At 25.0% G+C, this 17,274-nt stretch overlaps 1 protein-coding gene across 6 annotated transcripts; it reads left to right on the forward strand.

Annotated features, from left to right (window-relative positions):
* The first annotated feature begins 2,280 nt into the window (after positions 1-2,280).
* On the forward strand, positions 2,281-14,859 carry LOC149055489 (protein halfway-like). Of its 6 annotated transcripts, XR_016191550.1 has the most exons (10): positions 5,133-5,974; positions 6,101-6,313; positions 6,724-7,050; positions 7,122-7,297; positions 7,378-7,548; positions 7,610-7,768; positions 10,970-11,077; positions 13,157-13,234; positions 13,524-13,694; positions 13,917-14,056. XR_016191550.1 is itself a non-coding variant. In XM_089226593.1 (9 exons), the coding sequence occupies exons 2-9, from the start codon at positions 6,103-6,105 to the stop codon at positions 14,121-14,123; spliced, it is 1,437 nt and encodes a 478-aa protein (XP_089082719.1). In that variant the 5' UTR covers positions 2,281-2,567; positions 6,101-6,102; the 3' UTR covers positions 14,124-14,859. The 6 variants fall into 6 exon arrangements, 5 of the variants coding, with proteins under 5 accessions (XP_089082719.1, XP_089082720.1, XP_089082721.1 ...); XM_089226593.1 differs by lacking the exons at positions 5,133-5,974; positions 13,524-13,694 and adding an exon at positions 2,281-2,567 and having other exon boundaries at positions 13,917-14,859; XM_089226594.1 differs by lacking the exons at positions 5,133-5,974; positions 13,524-13,694 and adding an exon at positions 2,698-2,981 and having other exon boundaries at positions 13,917-14,859.
* The last annotated feature ends 2,415 nt before the right edge of the window (positions 14,860-17,274 follow it).

Raw genomic sequence — 17,274 nt, forward strand, 5'->3', positions numbered from 1 at the left:
TTCGGGCGCACACTAGTTGCCTCCCGAAGTCAAAAAGACCCATAATTTTTATACGAATTGCCTCCCGACTATATAGGTACGAGTTTCCGACCACCCGACGTACCCTAAATGGCTAAATTTTATCATAAACGAAAAGGGTCTAGTACTAATTGCCTCCCATCATTAGTCAAGTATAATAAATATATGAGTGGTTCCAAACATTTTCAAACATCATGTATCAAAATAAGTTTGTAATTTCAAAGTCGTAATTTATGACTTTTGTTATACGATATTACTTTCATATTTAATGTTTGATACCATTATATTAAAATAATTTTCATTGATATCCAAATAAAAAAGCTGAGTGAAAAAAAATATCAAATTTTGAGAACCTACAAATATTGGCTAAAAAATACAAGCCTAAGAAATGTTATAAATAATTTACCATCATATACAATATACATAGTAGGTATATTAAATTATTATTATATGCCATGCATTTATGTTATTAACTAATAATAGGTACTACTTCCTATTTTGTTCGACTTATTGATTTATTATTTTTATAGTTGAATAATTTTTTTACAAATAATGAGTAATAAATATATATAATTTTTTTTTTCAAATGTATCCCATACAGCAAATATTTGTCTAAAATTACTATTATAACATTATTCTATATATTATACCTAAGACTGATGTTTTTTAACTGCACTATATATTTTTAATTGGTAGTAAAATATGTTTTATTTGTATTGATTATTTTTATATCATTATTGTTTTTACCAAGTCTGATATTTTTAGTACTGAATAAACAATACCTATGTCCTATTTATGTGGAACTGTTCAATGAAGTTTATAAACCACTACCTACTTTATTCTATATGGGAGGCAACTAGTGTGAACATTTTTGGCAGGCAACTCGTATATAATTATGAACTACCTGGTCATCGGACTATCGGAGGCAACTAGTGTAAATTAACCCTTTTATTTACGATAAGGGCTGGAGGCAATTCGTATATTTTGGGAGGCAACTTGTATGCGCCACTTTTTTCATTGAGGCTCCATACCTCCATACCCCTCAAGTCAGCCCTGTATAGTAGGTAATATAATTTATAACAAAATATATTAAACAAATCTCAGATGAGGACTGACGGACTGTATGGTGATTGATGATATTTTATTGCTTAAACTGTTGTAACTAAATGTTCCATAAATAATTTAGATACCACACTATCGGAATCAGGAGTCATCTGCACTCATCGCCCATTAGACGACGTCATGATTAATATCAAGATCAGCCGGATATTAGCCCTATAGATGATGGAGTGAGAGAATACGGCTAGTTCAGTTACCACTGACCAATTTTTGTTTGTTTATCTCAATTTTGTCGTTCCTAAACGTAAAATTTTTATTGAAACCCATAAATAATGCACGAATTTCTATGCAATCATATGTTTTTTCCCTTTTCTCTGTTTTGGATTTTTGTCAGTATCTTCAGTCTTCACGAATCATAATGTGAATCTAGATTGTAAGTCCCTAATGTTAAAATTTGGGTTTGCATATTTCTGTATATCTTATGATTCATGCATATTTTTTACAAAATTCGAAATGTACCTATTGTATAATAAACCGAAAATTAAAAAAAAAAAAGTATAAAAATAAATAATATTTTGTCCAGTAGAAATATTAAAAACAAATTTGGTTGGCATTAAATAATAACTAAAATTAAGATAAGATGAATAATCTATTACGAAAAATGTTATTTTATGTGTACCTAAAATTTTAAAAATGTATTAAGTTGTTCAAGAAATTTTCAAATTTTTTTTTAGTATTAATGAAAATTAATTATTATAATTTGTTTAATTTGTAAATATGTATAAAAAAATTAATTTTCTTGCATATTTGTTTTGTTGTATATTTTTATGTTTTTTACTGCATATTATATGATTTATTATATGACATTTTCAATACTTTTTAGTGCATAAAAATCTGTGCTCTAAGCCTCTAACCATAAGGTTCCACTTATCATGATTTATAAATTAGCAGGTGTTTAAAATTCTGAACTCTGAAGTCATACGTATTAGGTACTTAATATTAAATACTTGAGTAGGTACCAAAATATTATTAGTATAATATGTTTAGGTACATAATATTAATTTTAATTTCAAATTGAATAATAATGTAGATATAATGTTATATTTTATGAAATGTTTTAAATGACTACACTGTTTGAATGTTTGATACTATATTATTGATAAAACAAACCGTGAATAATCAATGATAACCACATACTATGTGGGTACTGGCCACTGGGTACCCCATACCTAATATTATTGTTTTAAAAACATTTTTCTCGGTTTTGTTTATAGTATTTTGTTACAGTTATTAGTGTTATTGCAATTTGTTGTCTTTTGCGTTTTGCTTTTAGTGTTAATTATATTTTTAAAAGTATCTACATTCTATTTTTTTTTGTATTACCTAGGTGGCTCTATATTACTTTTTTACTTGCCAACGACTGATTTAATTTAAGAAATATGTTGTTGTTTAATTATAATTAAGATAATTCCGCCCAACTTGCTGTTTAGGTGAGAAATATAATTATGCTACAGTTAGTCATTGCTTCTGTTATTGTTATTACATATTATGTTTTGTCAACAAGGTGGCTGAAGTGGTTGAAGGTTATTTTTTACTGATATATCAACTATTAACCATTAATGTGATACAAAGTGTTTTAATTAGTTTTACAAACCAATGTTAAACAAGAAAAATAATAATTGATCATATGTTTCCATAAACATTTTGTAAACCATATTAATACTTATAGATAAGTGTGTAACGCAAATGGTATATAGCTCATACAATTAATTTATTACAAATAACAGATGTTATAATTCACTAATCATCTATTTTTATTGGCAGCTCTATAATAATTTTGTTAGTTATAAAAATATTAAGGTCTATATGAACTTGTGTGTTTAATAAGTAATTCATCTAACTAGGTAGGTAGTAATTTAAACATTTATTAATATAGGTACCTTTTTATTTTTAGTATTTATTATTAAAATGTTTTTAATCTCATTGAATTTTACAAATATGTATTTGATACTAGTATACTGCCATATTTAATAACATAAATAATCTAAAAATACTTTGAAATTGAAATTATAGGCAATAGTTATTAGTTAATTGTAATATAACTACCTATGTATAAGGATTTAGAAATGGAAAATATTTGTACAAAATTAAAAAAACTGTTATATTTTATACTTTACCTACTATAAATTATTTATTTGGATTATATTATATGTATACCTTTTACTATTATATTGTGGTAAATCATAAAACTACTTAAGTTTCATTTTTTTCTAATTATATCATTTTAAACAAGATTAGGTATGAGAAGTAATGATTTATTAGGAGTAGGTAAGTGATAAATTATTTTCCAATTTCCACCGATAATCATACCTTACATTGTTTAAAAAGAGACAAATTTTTTCTCTAGAACTTCCCTCAATATGAATAGGTAGTAAAAAATTTACTTGTAACAATCTTGGCCTTATCTGTATAGTTCCTGCTTTATACATTTTAAACATGGGCGTGTGAATAGGGTGTGTTGTTGCATACTGCAAAAATTTGTGCTTGCTTAAAATGTTTGATGAAAAATTGTTTAATTATTTAAAACTAATTATTGAGAGTTGGTATAATCATGGATAAATATACTATATATTACTAAATATATTTAGGCATTTAGCCATGTGTATAATTTATTCTGTATCACATATATGTATATATATATCACATTATTATGTATAATACATAAATTATACTCTGTACCTGAGATAATGCTATAACTAATAATATTAATGATAATAATAATTGTAATAAAAATATATCTATATCTATTGTAGTATTATTTGGTACCTATTTTAAACCTTGTGTTAGTAGATTCCATTTGAAAAGAAAAGCATGAGACATTTGATTTTTTGGTGACATTTTGAATTCAGTTAGTTTATAATTTAATTGAAGGTGGTTGTGTATGTCATGTTATATTATTATATTATGAAAAATTAAAACTTCAAAGAATATAAAGTAAAAACATTGAAGACTGTCAACTACTAGATGGATATGCCGTTCTGAAGCAATTGAGGCAATTAAACATAATTATACAGCAATACTAAAAACATTGGAGGAAATATCAAACTCAACAAATCATCCAGATGTAAGAACCAAAACAAAAGATCTCATTTATTCTTTGAAAACTTTTAAATTTGTTTTTGTGTATGTTAAGCCCTAATCTAAATTTAGTAAACAAAGTTAGAGTCACATTACAATCACCTAACTTGGATTTATATACAGCAGTTACACTAATCTTTGCTTTGCAAAACTCTTCAAACAATGAGATCATATGAAACATTTTAGACAATATTTGATGAAACTAAAATGATTTGTACTAAAATTGGTGTATCTATACCTGAAGTAAAAAGGCTTAAAATACCAATCAAAGTCCAAAGTAGATTATGAACTTGATTCCCGACATTTTTTCAAAGTACAAAATAAGAAATGAAGATATAACCATGTTATTGCTAAAATGTTAAATGGCATCAAATTCTATTACATTCAAGATACATTAGATTTAATTGTTAGTTTTGGTAATTTATTAAAACTATAAATAGAAAAAAACATATATAAACTATTTTTGATCAACTCAACACTGAAATCAGACTATTTACACCAGTGGTTCCCAACCTGGGGGTGTGCCCCCCTTGGGGGTCGTATACACATCGCTGGGGAGGCGCAAGCAGTCATCACAGAGTAAAATTTTTATTTATTAAATGTTATTTTATTTAAAATTAAGAGAAAAAATGAAAAATTAATAAAGACTAGTTATCGTTATAGATTATAGAATTTTATTATACATTCTATTATTTATATTTTTTACTAATTTATTATAATAATTACTCACATCAATTTATAATTCCACTATAATACTATATTATTTACAATTATTTATATTTTATAATTACTATCATCAATAAAAAAGTAGTCTTTCCAAATATTATATAGTTTATTTGTAAAATGTAAGGTAAACAAAAAGATTATAATTTTTTCAATTTATTGGTGGTGGGGGGGCGAGATTTTTGAAAATCTACAAAGGGGGCGTAGAATAAATAAGGTTGGAAACCACTGATTTACACAAATAGAAAGAAGACATACCAAGAGGAAGTAATAATAGTACCATAACTCTATGGTTGAGTTAGATAACTAGACGGATGGAACAGATTGATTGAGAATTTTTGAAAATATATTTAAAGTTCTACAAGAATTTACTAGGTATCATGCCAGTCATTAGTTGTTCTTTTGAAAGAGCATTTTCAAAAATGACAATAGTTAAGAGTAAATTACGCAGTACAATGGCTTAAGAAAGATTAGATGCCTTACTGATAGTATTTATTGAACAAGAAATTGCAAACTCATTAGATATGGAGGAAATTATTGATGAGTTCAAAACACCGACACTAATACAGATAAGATTACCATCATAAATGTTAATACTATTGACTATTAAGTGAAATTAGTTGTACATCTAATAATATGTAAATTAATAATTGTTTTTATTTTATGTAATAGTCAATAATAATATTAAATTTACATCTAATATTTTTTATTTTCGCTATCAATAAAACAGTGCCTAAAAAATTTAAATTTAATTATAAAATAAACTAATTATTATGATATAGAGACAATATTTATCTTACTGAATTATAGTAGATCAAGTAACACTTACTAAAATAATTTTGCACACCCTGTGAAAAATTCTTGCGCACGCTTATGATTTTAAAGTTAAAGCATGATAATGATCTTTATAAGTACTTAAGTATTAACATAGTAGTATTGATATCAATAGAATAGGTAAAGAATAAACTAATAAATAGATTGGTGGATAAAGGGGTTTTAGTCCTCTAAATGCTTGATTTGAATGTCAATATAACAAGTAAACAACTATGAATTCATAAATAATTTTGTTCATAGAGACATTAATTGAAACAGACATTTTTCTTGTATACGTATTGGTTTTTAGGTTTCAATAAACTGCTAACTTACTTTACATTTGTTGCAGATATGAGTAAAAGAAGTTTATTTCTTATAGTATTTATTTTCTACATTTATGTAACAATAATTCAATGTAATGAATTACCACTATGTTACAACCAACCTGCAGAGTCTTGTCCATTACAAAATAAATGTAAATGCGTGAAAACTGGTGATTCAGCATTATTTTGCTGCCAAGTTCAGTCAAATGAAGATTTAATAAAAAACTTTGAGTGTTCAGGTATAGAATAAATTATTACTGCATACAACATTTTTAATGTACTTTGATTCAAAATTAATTTGCTTTGTAATAAAATAACATTACTCATTTGGGTTATTTTTGTATTAATTATTTAAGGTTATGGTGGAAACCCCTAAATACCTATTTAGGATTAAGGCTTAAAACTTTGATTAAAATATCTGATTTTTAAATTTAATCTTAATATGAAATATGTGAAATACCTTCCAAAATGTTTGATCCACGCAAATAGTTTTCTTCATTATTAAATTCCTATGATAAATAGGTAATTAATAATTATTAATGCAAGGCAATCTTATAATATTTACCCGTATACATTAAAAATAATAATCATTAAAGTTAAATCTATTTAGTATAATGCATTGATACTTATTTATTTCTAAATATTTTAGGTGCTAAGTTATCAACAATCACAGCTTTACACATTTACAATATGACAGCTGACAATTTTAATTTTGGAAAATTTTCTCCTGAATTAAGCCGTTTGATCTCATTTTCAATTACAAATAGTTATATTAATCGACTACTTGGTCGTTTAGAGTACATGCATCAAATTACTTGCTTAAATTTATCGAATAATGCTTTTGGTACAGAATGGCAAGATCCTCTAGCGTTGGAAAATCTTAAAATGTTAGCTATGTTAGATTTTTCCAATGTAAATATATCAAGTTTACCTACCATAAAAAGTCAAGTGCCGATGTTTTGGTTGGACGTTTCAAGTAATTAAGCTCATCAATTCATGTAAAAATTAAAACTGTTTTAAACTTTTTATTTGTCTAATATTTTTTAGATAACGTAAAAATTCATTGTGCAAGTCTTCTAGATCTTATGGAAAGATCAAGAAATGCCAAGTACAAATTGTATTTTAAAAAATATAATGAAACATTTTGTATGTCATCACTGTCATTTCACTGGTTCAATTCCACTGAGAAGGTTGCATTAAATCAAGTAGAAATTATTAACAAGGTAATATTAGTTCTTAAATATTTAAATTTTTAATCAACAAAGTATAAGAATTACCTTTTTAATTTCTGTTAATAATTTAGTTATACGAAGATTGTCCATTGAATTGTAGTTGTAAGTGGCATGGTATAGAAATGGTACAAGAAACAAAGACACTACATACCGTAGAAGTAGATTGTTCAAATAAACAACTTTCAAGTTTACCGGAAAACTTACCAGAAAACACTGTGTTATTAAATGTCACTAACAATAATGTAAAAAATTGCAAATATTTAAAATTTAAATAATATATTTTTGAGTGTTACTGTTTTATAGATCACCAATATAGATGTATTAGTAACAGATCAAACTTACAAAACTTTGAGATTTTTTTATGCTGATGAAAATAAAATATCTAACCTTTTGTCATTGGAAGGTTCAACTTTTATAGAAAACTATGCTGTTCTGAGTTTGAAACTAAATCAATTGAAAACAGTAAGTATAGTTCCATTACAATAATAATTATATGTTAACAACTTACTGACTTTTGATTTTGAGTGATGAATTTATTGGTTATACAAATGATGTGTGTTGTTTTTTGTTTCCAAAATTAGGATCAATAAAAATGTTTCAATCTTCTGTGTTAAAGTGTGGTTTCTGCTAGAAAATGGCATCTAGTTGATAATTTTTATCCTAGGTCAAAAAGCTAGAACAATTTTTTCAGTTCTTAACTATAAACTAACTAACTAACTTAAATAAATTTAAATACACCAGCACATTTTTTTTATAGACATCTCAAGTCAGGCATATAGCTAGGGTTATACAATTAGGGTGGCTTAATTATTTCCAAGATTTTTTTTTGAGTTCCCACATTAAGCACTATTTAAATTTAGTAGTATATTTATATTTTTATAGAATAATTTTATTTTTTTGTTGATACATATTTAATGTGTTTGGTATCATTTTAATTTCTGATTTTAGTAGTTCTGTAACCAATTTATAATGTTGTGATAAAAGTTTTAGGTCATCATAGCTCTGAAATTTGACATTTGTCAAAAGTAGGTAATCAATGGCATATAAAAAAGATATAAAGTACTGAATTTATAAAAAACTTTTTTCTAACTTGTTAATAATTTTTTCAAAGACAATATTGTTACTTTTCAATATAATATGTTAAATTAAAAGTAAATAATTTCACAATAATAAGTAATAATATTACTAAAAACTGCACACACTTTTCCAGTTGTAATAAAATAAATTGTATTCTATATAATATTATAGCATAGTTGATAATAGTTGGAAATCATTGATAATATTACGCATAATACTCATAATGTTGAGTTGGGAAATGCCAAATTACTGATATAGGAATGCAGGTTCATGCGACTTGATAATAATAATTATAGATGCATTTTGTCCTATGTTTATATCATTATATGACAAATTGAAAGAGTATTTAAGAACAATATTATATACTTACTCTGAGTTCTGACAATCTAACCATTCTGTCTGAAAATTAAATTGCACCTAATGTGATAAATTTCAAGTTTTTATATTTTCATATTTACTTTATTACAATGAATTAAATGTTTTTTCATTATGATATTTATTTTTTAATTGTCATGAGAACATAGCGTTTAAGATTATTATGTATTAATAACAAATATTATAGTAGAAATTTTTAAGTATGGTTTAAATTTTTTACTCAATAATACATATTATGATCGTTAGGGCTTGGAATTATATGCACTAAAAATGTATGAAATATGCATGCATATATTATGTACTGATTTTCATTCAAATATGCATAAATATGTGAACAAAAATGTGTTTTAATTAAATTGATTTAGTTTAAATTGTATATAATTCATTAAATGATTAATATAGAACAAAAAAATGTATAAATGCCTAGTTGATATAATTTAATTGTATTTTGTATGATGTATTTAATTGTATGTTGCATTTTGAACATTCACTCATCTAAGAAACTCGTGAACAAAAATCAATTAAAACAAAATTAGTATATTTTTATAATACAATATTTCAAAGTTACCTGAAGTATTATAGTTAACTACTAAAGACTTGGATAAATTTTCAAATAAAAATGCATATTGATTTTTAGCAAAGTTTTTTTTCCCCTCATTTGCAGGTTTTACGTATGACATAGCATTAAGTCTTAGTATTAATAACTTAATACTATTTTTTCATAAATATGAATTTATATTTCAAAAAAATGGTTAAATATGCATAAAAACTAAAAATGTTCCAAATATGCAGTATTTAATTTTGCATACCAACACATTAGGTTAAGATTCAAATTTGTGTCTTACCCTAGTTACTTTTTAATTTTATAAATGAAATATGCAAATGCATACAATTCCAGACCCTAATGATCATTATTTTAGCTTTGGGTATTTCACAACTTCATAGGGTGGCTAGGCCTTCCCTCAGCCTTAGTTAAGTTGAATATTTTAACTATACAAATTTAATAAATAAACTATAATTTTTCCATTAATTGTTTTTAGTGATTTTGTTGTAATTTAAAAATTATTAATCATAAGGACTTTGAAACTTTTTTCAATAGCTTATATCATTTTCCATACTCAATGAAATTTTTAAAGTATTTAGTCTGTTTCTAAGTTATTTGTACTATTCTACTTAGCTACAGTATATACTATTAAATATCAACAATATGATATGTTATTAGTAGGGTTTGAGAATGCTTGCAGTTACATGTTTTTTTTTAGTTTTCGTAGTCTTTTCTAAGTGAATTATAAATTTATTTTATGAATTGACAAAATTAAATACTAAGTTTGAATTTGCATATTTTTGCATATTTCGTCATATTTTAAGAAAAACGCATATTTGAGCAATTTTTGGTATATTTGGGCATATTTCAAATTTTTATATTTTTATAAATGTAAAATTGTTGGGAAAAATCATAATTGGTTGGTCGTAGTCTGTCATATCTAACACGTACGTCTGTTTACGATGATAGTCTCTTTATCGCTTAATAATCAACTTTTTTATCGATAATATCGACAATTTTTGTATAGTTGTGGTAAAACCTAATGAATCCTATACTCAAACAGATTTATCATAAAAAAAATATAAATTCAAATTCTCCAAAGTAATCAGTTATTAGCCGGGTATGAATTGTACGATGAAATGAAAATCAGTATGTGTTCGTTCGTTAATCATATCTCTGATGACATGAACATGAAGATAATACAGATGAGTAACCCATGTAAAAATTATTTTTATTACATTAAGTACTTACCTAATTTTTAGATTTTTATTTTTATATTAGTAATTAATAAATAATAATATACTTTATGTGTTTTTTAAAAACAAAATAAAAAATTAGCTGCGTATTTTGACAATTTTGACAGCATATTTCGATAGTTTTAAGTGCAAGAAGTTGCAAACCCTAGTTATTAGTAAAAACTAGTTCTAAGTTACTTATAATAATATAAATAAATTATAAAATATTATTAGATGCAAAGGCTAACACTCTGCTCAGAATTGTTTTTTATATTATAGTGTTTATCATTGAATTAAAATGTATTAAATTCATTACTGTGACCTACTCAATAACAAGGTATATTTGGAACCTACATAGTAGAATGACTTTCGATTTTTTTAGTATCTAAGTATCTACATTAATATACTCATTGCTTTTATTTTTTTTTCTAGTTGCCTATGTATATACTTCAAAACTCCTTTACTAGATTTGAGGGACATATTGTGAACTTGGGTGGAAATGAACTCCAATGTGACTGCAGTACTGCAAAATCATTAAAGGTCTGTTATAGTTTATAAATGTAGGTAGGTTAGGTGCTGAAATTTGTCATGATGATGATAAATATTTAAATTGATTAGTTTTGAGTCACATTATATAAAAATTTAACATTTATCTTAGATTTCATTGTTAACTTATTTTTTCATTATACAAGATATTTTATTACAATAACATATTCATTTTGTTGATTGTAACTTATAATTTTTAATTTTTATAGTTGGCTCACTTAATTTGATTTCCAACTAACACGTTTCATGGTGGTAAAATTATTCAAATTGTATATTTATTAAAAATATAACATGTAGTTTATCATCTAAATGTTAATTAATGGTATTTGCCATTAAATTATAGTATAGATAATTTATTTGATATTAAAAATCGAAATTCCTTACTATATATTTCTACTTTAAAATTTATTGATTTTTAATTTTTAATGTTATTAAATAGCCAGTCAGTATTTACTATGTAATTACAATTATCATCTATCTATCTTCTATGTATATATAAATGGATTTCTGTCTGTTTGTTTGTCCTTAATGCATTCCTAAACGGCTGGACCGATTGCGACAAAATTTAGTACAGAGATATATTATATAGACTTATGGGCAGATAATAGGCTAATTTAAAAGGCCCAACCTCGGGAGGTGCTCAAACAGACATTTTGAGATTTACTATGGACATTTTTGTTTATTTATAAATGGTTGCTATTAGTGATAGTTGCTTATTATTATTATTATATTATTATAACATAATATATCCCTTAATTGTTTTTTTTAACTGTACACTTCATAGTCCATAAAAAATTCTACCTCTTAAATTACGCCTCCCCAAAAAATATTGATTGGTAGTTGTACGCCTCAAGCACTTTTTAACCTATCTTCTGCCCATAGGTTTAATATATCTCTGTACCAAATTTTGTTGCAATCAGTCCAGCCATTTAGGAATGCATGTTTGACAAACAGATCTATATAATAAAGCTATATCTATAGAAATGGATTTCTCTCTGTTTATCCTTTATGTATTCCAATTCCAATTGGTGGACTGATTTCTATGAAATTTGGTATAATTATAATTACTGTATTCGTCCAAGCGTGGTTATTGGAAAAATGGATAAATTATTCATATATTGTAGATCATTCCAATTTAACAATTAGGCACCAGGTATGTGCTGTTTTGGCAGAAAAGTAAAATTTCCAGAATTACATACCATTCCATTTGCTGAATCGATTGAGACAAAAATTTATTAGACCTATTGGCAGAATATAGGCTAAATTTCACAGGTTCAACTAGTATTATATAATTATTAGGGCTTGGATGTTTATAAAATTGCATATTTTTTTCTATTTATCCAATTTAATGCTAACCTAGGTATAAATTTAATTAATGTTCTATTGAATCAAATAATAATATTTTGATTTTGTATATTTAATAGTTTTGTATTCAATCGCATATTTTGAGATTTTGAAAATAAAAATGCATATTTCAGTGCATTTATTAAAAAAACAATTTAAATTAATGAACTATACAATGAATTCCACAATGTGTATACCTGTCTAAGTTTGATAGGCGGTAACTAAAATCTATCACGCATTGACATAAAATATAAATGTTAATTAAAATGTTTGTTTAGGACTATGGTAGGTTATTAGATATCTAACATATATAACAATAATAGAATTTTGTATATGGCGACAACTGGACAATGTATTAGTACAACTTAAATTGCTGAGTCGGTTGTATTTATGTAAATTTTAAATAATTGTATTTCAAAAAAAAAAAACAATAATTATAATTAAAAATAACTATTAGTTAATAAAAATTAAATATTTATGTTCTATGAATTATAATAATTTTCGTGCATATTTTTATGTTTTTATTGGCTAAAAATGCATATTTTATAATTTTTAGTGCACATTTTGATTGCATATTTCGTAATTTTTTATTGTATAAATGCATGCATATTACAGTATTTTGAAGTGTATAAACAACCAAGTCTTAATAATTATATTATTATACATTATTTAATCTTATTATGAATCTTATGAAAGAATTGCTCATTGATTTAAGTTTTTTACTTCCAGATTTGGTTATTAACAAATCATATTCATATTCCAGACTACAATGAAATTTTATGCAGTAATATGCAGTACAAAGTAAAAGTAAATCCAGTTTTAAATTATTTTTATAAATATCTAGTGTTCAAATTAATTTTACTTTATCCACATAAGAACAATAATTTATTGTTTATTGGCAAGTTTAATTTCCAGATTTATAGCACAGTAAATATAACTAAAAAAGAGCTGTCTTATTTTAATTTTATCTTCTAAAGAAAATGAATATGTTGTTTTATATTTGTCAATAAATTAATGTAAAAATTAAAAAACCATAAATACATTTTGGTTTATTAAAGGTTTTTGAAAATATAATAATTGTTATAACGGCTCATAGGAATCCACGTTGATGAACATTATTTCCATAGTACTTGACAACTAAACAGCACTTTTTGGACAGTTTGAACGATTCAATGTTAAAATGTATATAAACTAAATGTTATATCAGTCATGCAGAACGTGCAACTTTAAAATCATGAACGTTATGATATGGGCTGTCTATCAATGTGTAAATAATTTTTGAAATATTGAAAATTTGTGTTCATCAAAGTTAACAATTAAGAGTATACATGAGAATATAAAATATTATATTTTTAGTAATCATTTCATATGAAACTTATAGACACATTTATCTATGGTTTAATATCATTTTTGGTTTCTCAGGTTGTCCAATTAGTCATACCAGAAATCAAATCAATTAGTTTCTAATTTCATTGTTGATATTTTATAGGTAATAGACTTGGATCAAAAATTAGTGTGCATTAAAAAAGCTGATTGGACACATTATATGTATTATGTTATTGCTGCTGAATTGTCAGTACTTCTGCTGTTGATTGGAAAAGTTTCATATGATTATTGGGTATTTAAAACAGCTGGATATTTGCCATGGCCTGCATCCAAAATGCCAAAGCTCCCTTGTGACTGGATATTTGAGTAATGAAGAATGGCTTATAAAAAATATTGTAATACACGTTAGTAATTTATAAGAAGACTGTTTTATTATGAGCTATTAATAACATATTCAAACGCTACATGTGCTAACAATAAGTTACCCTAGTGCCTTAAAAATTGTGCCTTGATATATTATTTGTTATATAAGATTATTATATTTACATATTTTAATTACTGTTTGGGACGTTTTTTGAACATAAATTATCTTTAGTTTTTATTATTATTAACTAAGCTTTAATATGTTTGATCAAATCAAAATGTTCAAACACACTTACCAAAATTTTGAATATTATAAATTACAAGTTCAGATCTAATTTTATATTTATGTACACAGTGGGGTTCACACCAAAGACTATTTTTTTATAATAAATTAGCTGGTTGATAAAATCTTCTGTTATTTGTAACTTAAAAATCTCTTTAGTGGGCTACCGTGTACGTGTGTTATTTATTTTATGTTAAATGTTTACATGTAATTTGATATGTTTTTATTTACAGGCTGTGATTGCATTATTGATTAATATATTCTTTTTGTTTGTTTTATATATTTTATTGTAACCATAATTTTATTCATAAAAGTCAAGTTTTAACTAAGTAGACGCCTTCACAATATTCAATTATTATAGTTATTAATTAATATAAGGTACTACTCATGTCTTAATAGTCTTATGTATAATGCCATTTTAATGAGTGAAATAAAAACTTAAAATATGTTATGCTTTAAATATTATTGTATAGTACTCTTGTAATTATTTATTATTATTATACGTTTTCGTTTAAAAAATTAGGTACTCAAAAAGCAAGTAATAAAATATTATAATGATTAATAACGTAAAATCCTAAAATAATAAAATGTGTAGGTATAAGTAATGTAAATTAATATTGATAAATTAATTAAAACGTCCAGTCGTTTAAAACACGTGCGACGTGCTGTATCTTGAGTAAACAAACGAGCACAATATGAATATAATATGCGATTGATGACTGATGAGTGTCGAGTGAGGCATGCTTATTGTCGCGGTCGGTAGAACACTGACGAATTCAAAATTTCAACGTACCCACGTTACAACTTAAAACGTTTTTTTATTTTTTTTTAACGTTTTAACTTCAAACCGTGTATTCAGTACCTTCGGTAGTTCGGTATGACCACAGTGTCACATCGTACTCGAATACCTGATATTTAGCTTGATCAGTCAGGCTGGATTATTTGAATGGAGAAACGGATTATGGCGCAATGGAGCATTGGAATAGTTCGAAAAAATAAAAATTTAATATCGAATAACACTAAAATGAAATAGGTTATTTTTGATTTTTATAGTTGTTTTAGCGTAACACAATAATACTACAAATTACAGGTAGGTAATGTTTTTTGTTATTTTTAATATCTGTATACTATAACTATCACAATATTATTTTGTACATCTGTAACTACAGTAATTTTTTTATTAACGATACCTAATCGCCAAACGGTAATTTATAATAAATAATGAGTCAATTGTCCATCTAAAAATAAAATAATATAACAAAAAAAAAGATAGGTTAACGTTAACCTAACTATAAGTCGAGAAAATAATTGGGGAAATATTTATTATGTCTATTAGGACCTAACCAACTTATGAGTATTATATATTATTTATTTTTTATTATTTTGGTATAACTCTAATATTAATAACCGTAGATACTTCGGTTGGTACTTACTACTAGTTAACTTATCACACCAAATGTTAATATGTTCATTTGATATACAGAAAAAAAATTTCAAAATATATTTTACTTTCTTTGAGCTATTTATGGCCATGAGTAATTTTTGATTTTTTTAACTTATCGATGGATAATTCTTTGTTCAATAATTGGAAAATAAAATACAAGGTTTCACATAAGTTTCTTATAACCTTATAATGTTTAAAAAAAAGTGGCTCAAATAATAAATAAACAATGATTTTTTTGATTTTCAGATGTAAAAATTTGGTAAAAAAGTTTGTCAAAATCACTAAATTTTTAAAACTCTTCTTTTACTAGCTTTTATAGTAGAAGATTCTTCAAAATTTTTATCTGTAGCATAAAAACAAAGTTTTTAAGAAAGTAAAACTCATTTTTATGAATGTTTGGATTTTAAAATGTTTACGATATTAGATACTCAATCGTAAATTAACAAATTCTTGTAAATCTATTTTTAATATATTCTTTGTACCTACTTAAAAAATGAACAGTAGACATTTGAAAATTACACAAAATGTTTTTAGTAGAATTTTTCATGGATGATAAAATATTTTCACTTTATTCACGGCCATGAGAAATTTTCGATTTTTATTAATTTTATTTTAATTTTCACTTGGCATGCACGCAGTTGGCCAAATAACTCAAAAAATTAATACAAGGTTATTCATGAATTGATAAAATATCAGTTTAAACATTATTTAAGGTACATAATATTATAGTCATGTTTTAGATTCTGAACGAAGTGATAAATGTATTGAATTTACAATGATGTGTTTTTTTGTTTTTTTTTTTGTTTTTGTGTCTGTGTACAGCATAACTAGTCGAAATAATGCTTCAATTTCAAACTTTGGGGGTGGTTTCTGATGTAAAAGTGAATATCCTTGGTGCATTATAGGGGTCAAAAGTAAACATATTCCAACAGTTTTCAAAAAAATCGATTTTTTTATATGGTTGTACTTCAAAAACTAATCACTGTAAATACTTGAAATTTTCACCAAATGTTTATGTTAGCGTTATCTATATACAGTTTAATTTTCTCAAATTTTTGACTTTTTATGAGTTATTTATAGGCCACTGAAATTTTCAATTTTTTTTTGAAGTGCCGGTAAAAAATACGACCAAAATAACTTGAAAATTTAATACAAGGTTCCTTATGAGTTTTTCTTATTGTAGCTAAAAAAAATTAAAAATCGTAAGTCACAATTTTTTTTAATAAACGTTTATAGTTCAATTTTTTACGAAATCTGTCGAAAACGCGAAAATTTGCAAGTAATTTTGAAGTTGAAAAATCATAAAATTGTTTGTGTTTATAACTAAGGATAAAAATACAACACTAAGTTTTCTATTAGTTTTCCTTCAAGTAGCTATAGAGAAAACTCGAAACATCATTATAGGAAAAATTTTAAGTGCGTTTGAATTTT

Source organism: Diuraphis noxia, unplaced genomic scaffold, assembly GCF_037042655.1.
Source record: "Diuraphis noxia isolate RWA-SAM2 unplaced genomic scaffold, SU_Dnox_SAM2 contig0004, whole genome shotgun sequence".
NCBI classification, from domain to species: domain Eukaryota; kingdom Metazoa; phylum Arthropoda; class Insecta; order Hemiptera; family Aphididae; genus Diuraphis; species Diuraphis noxia.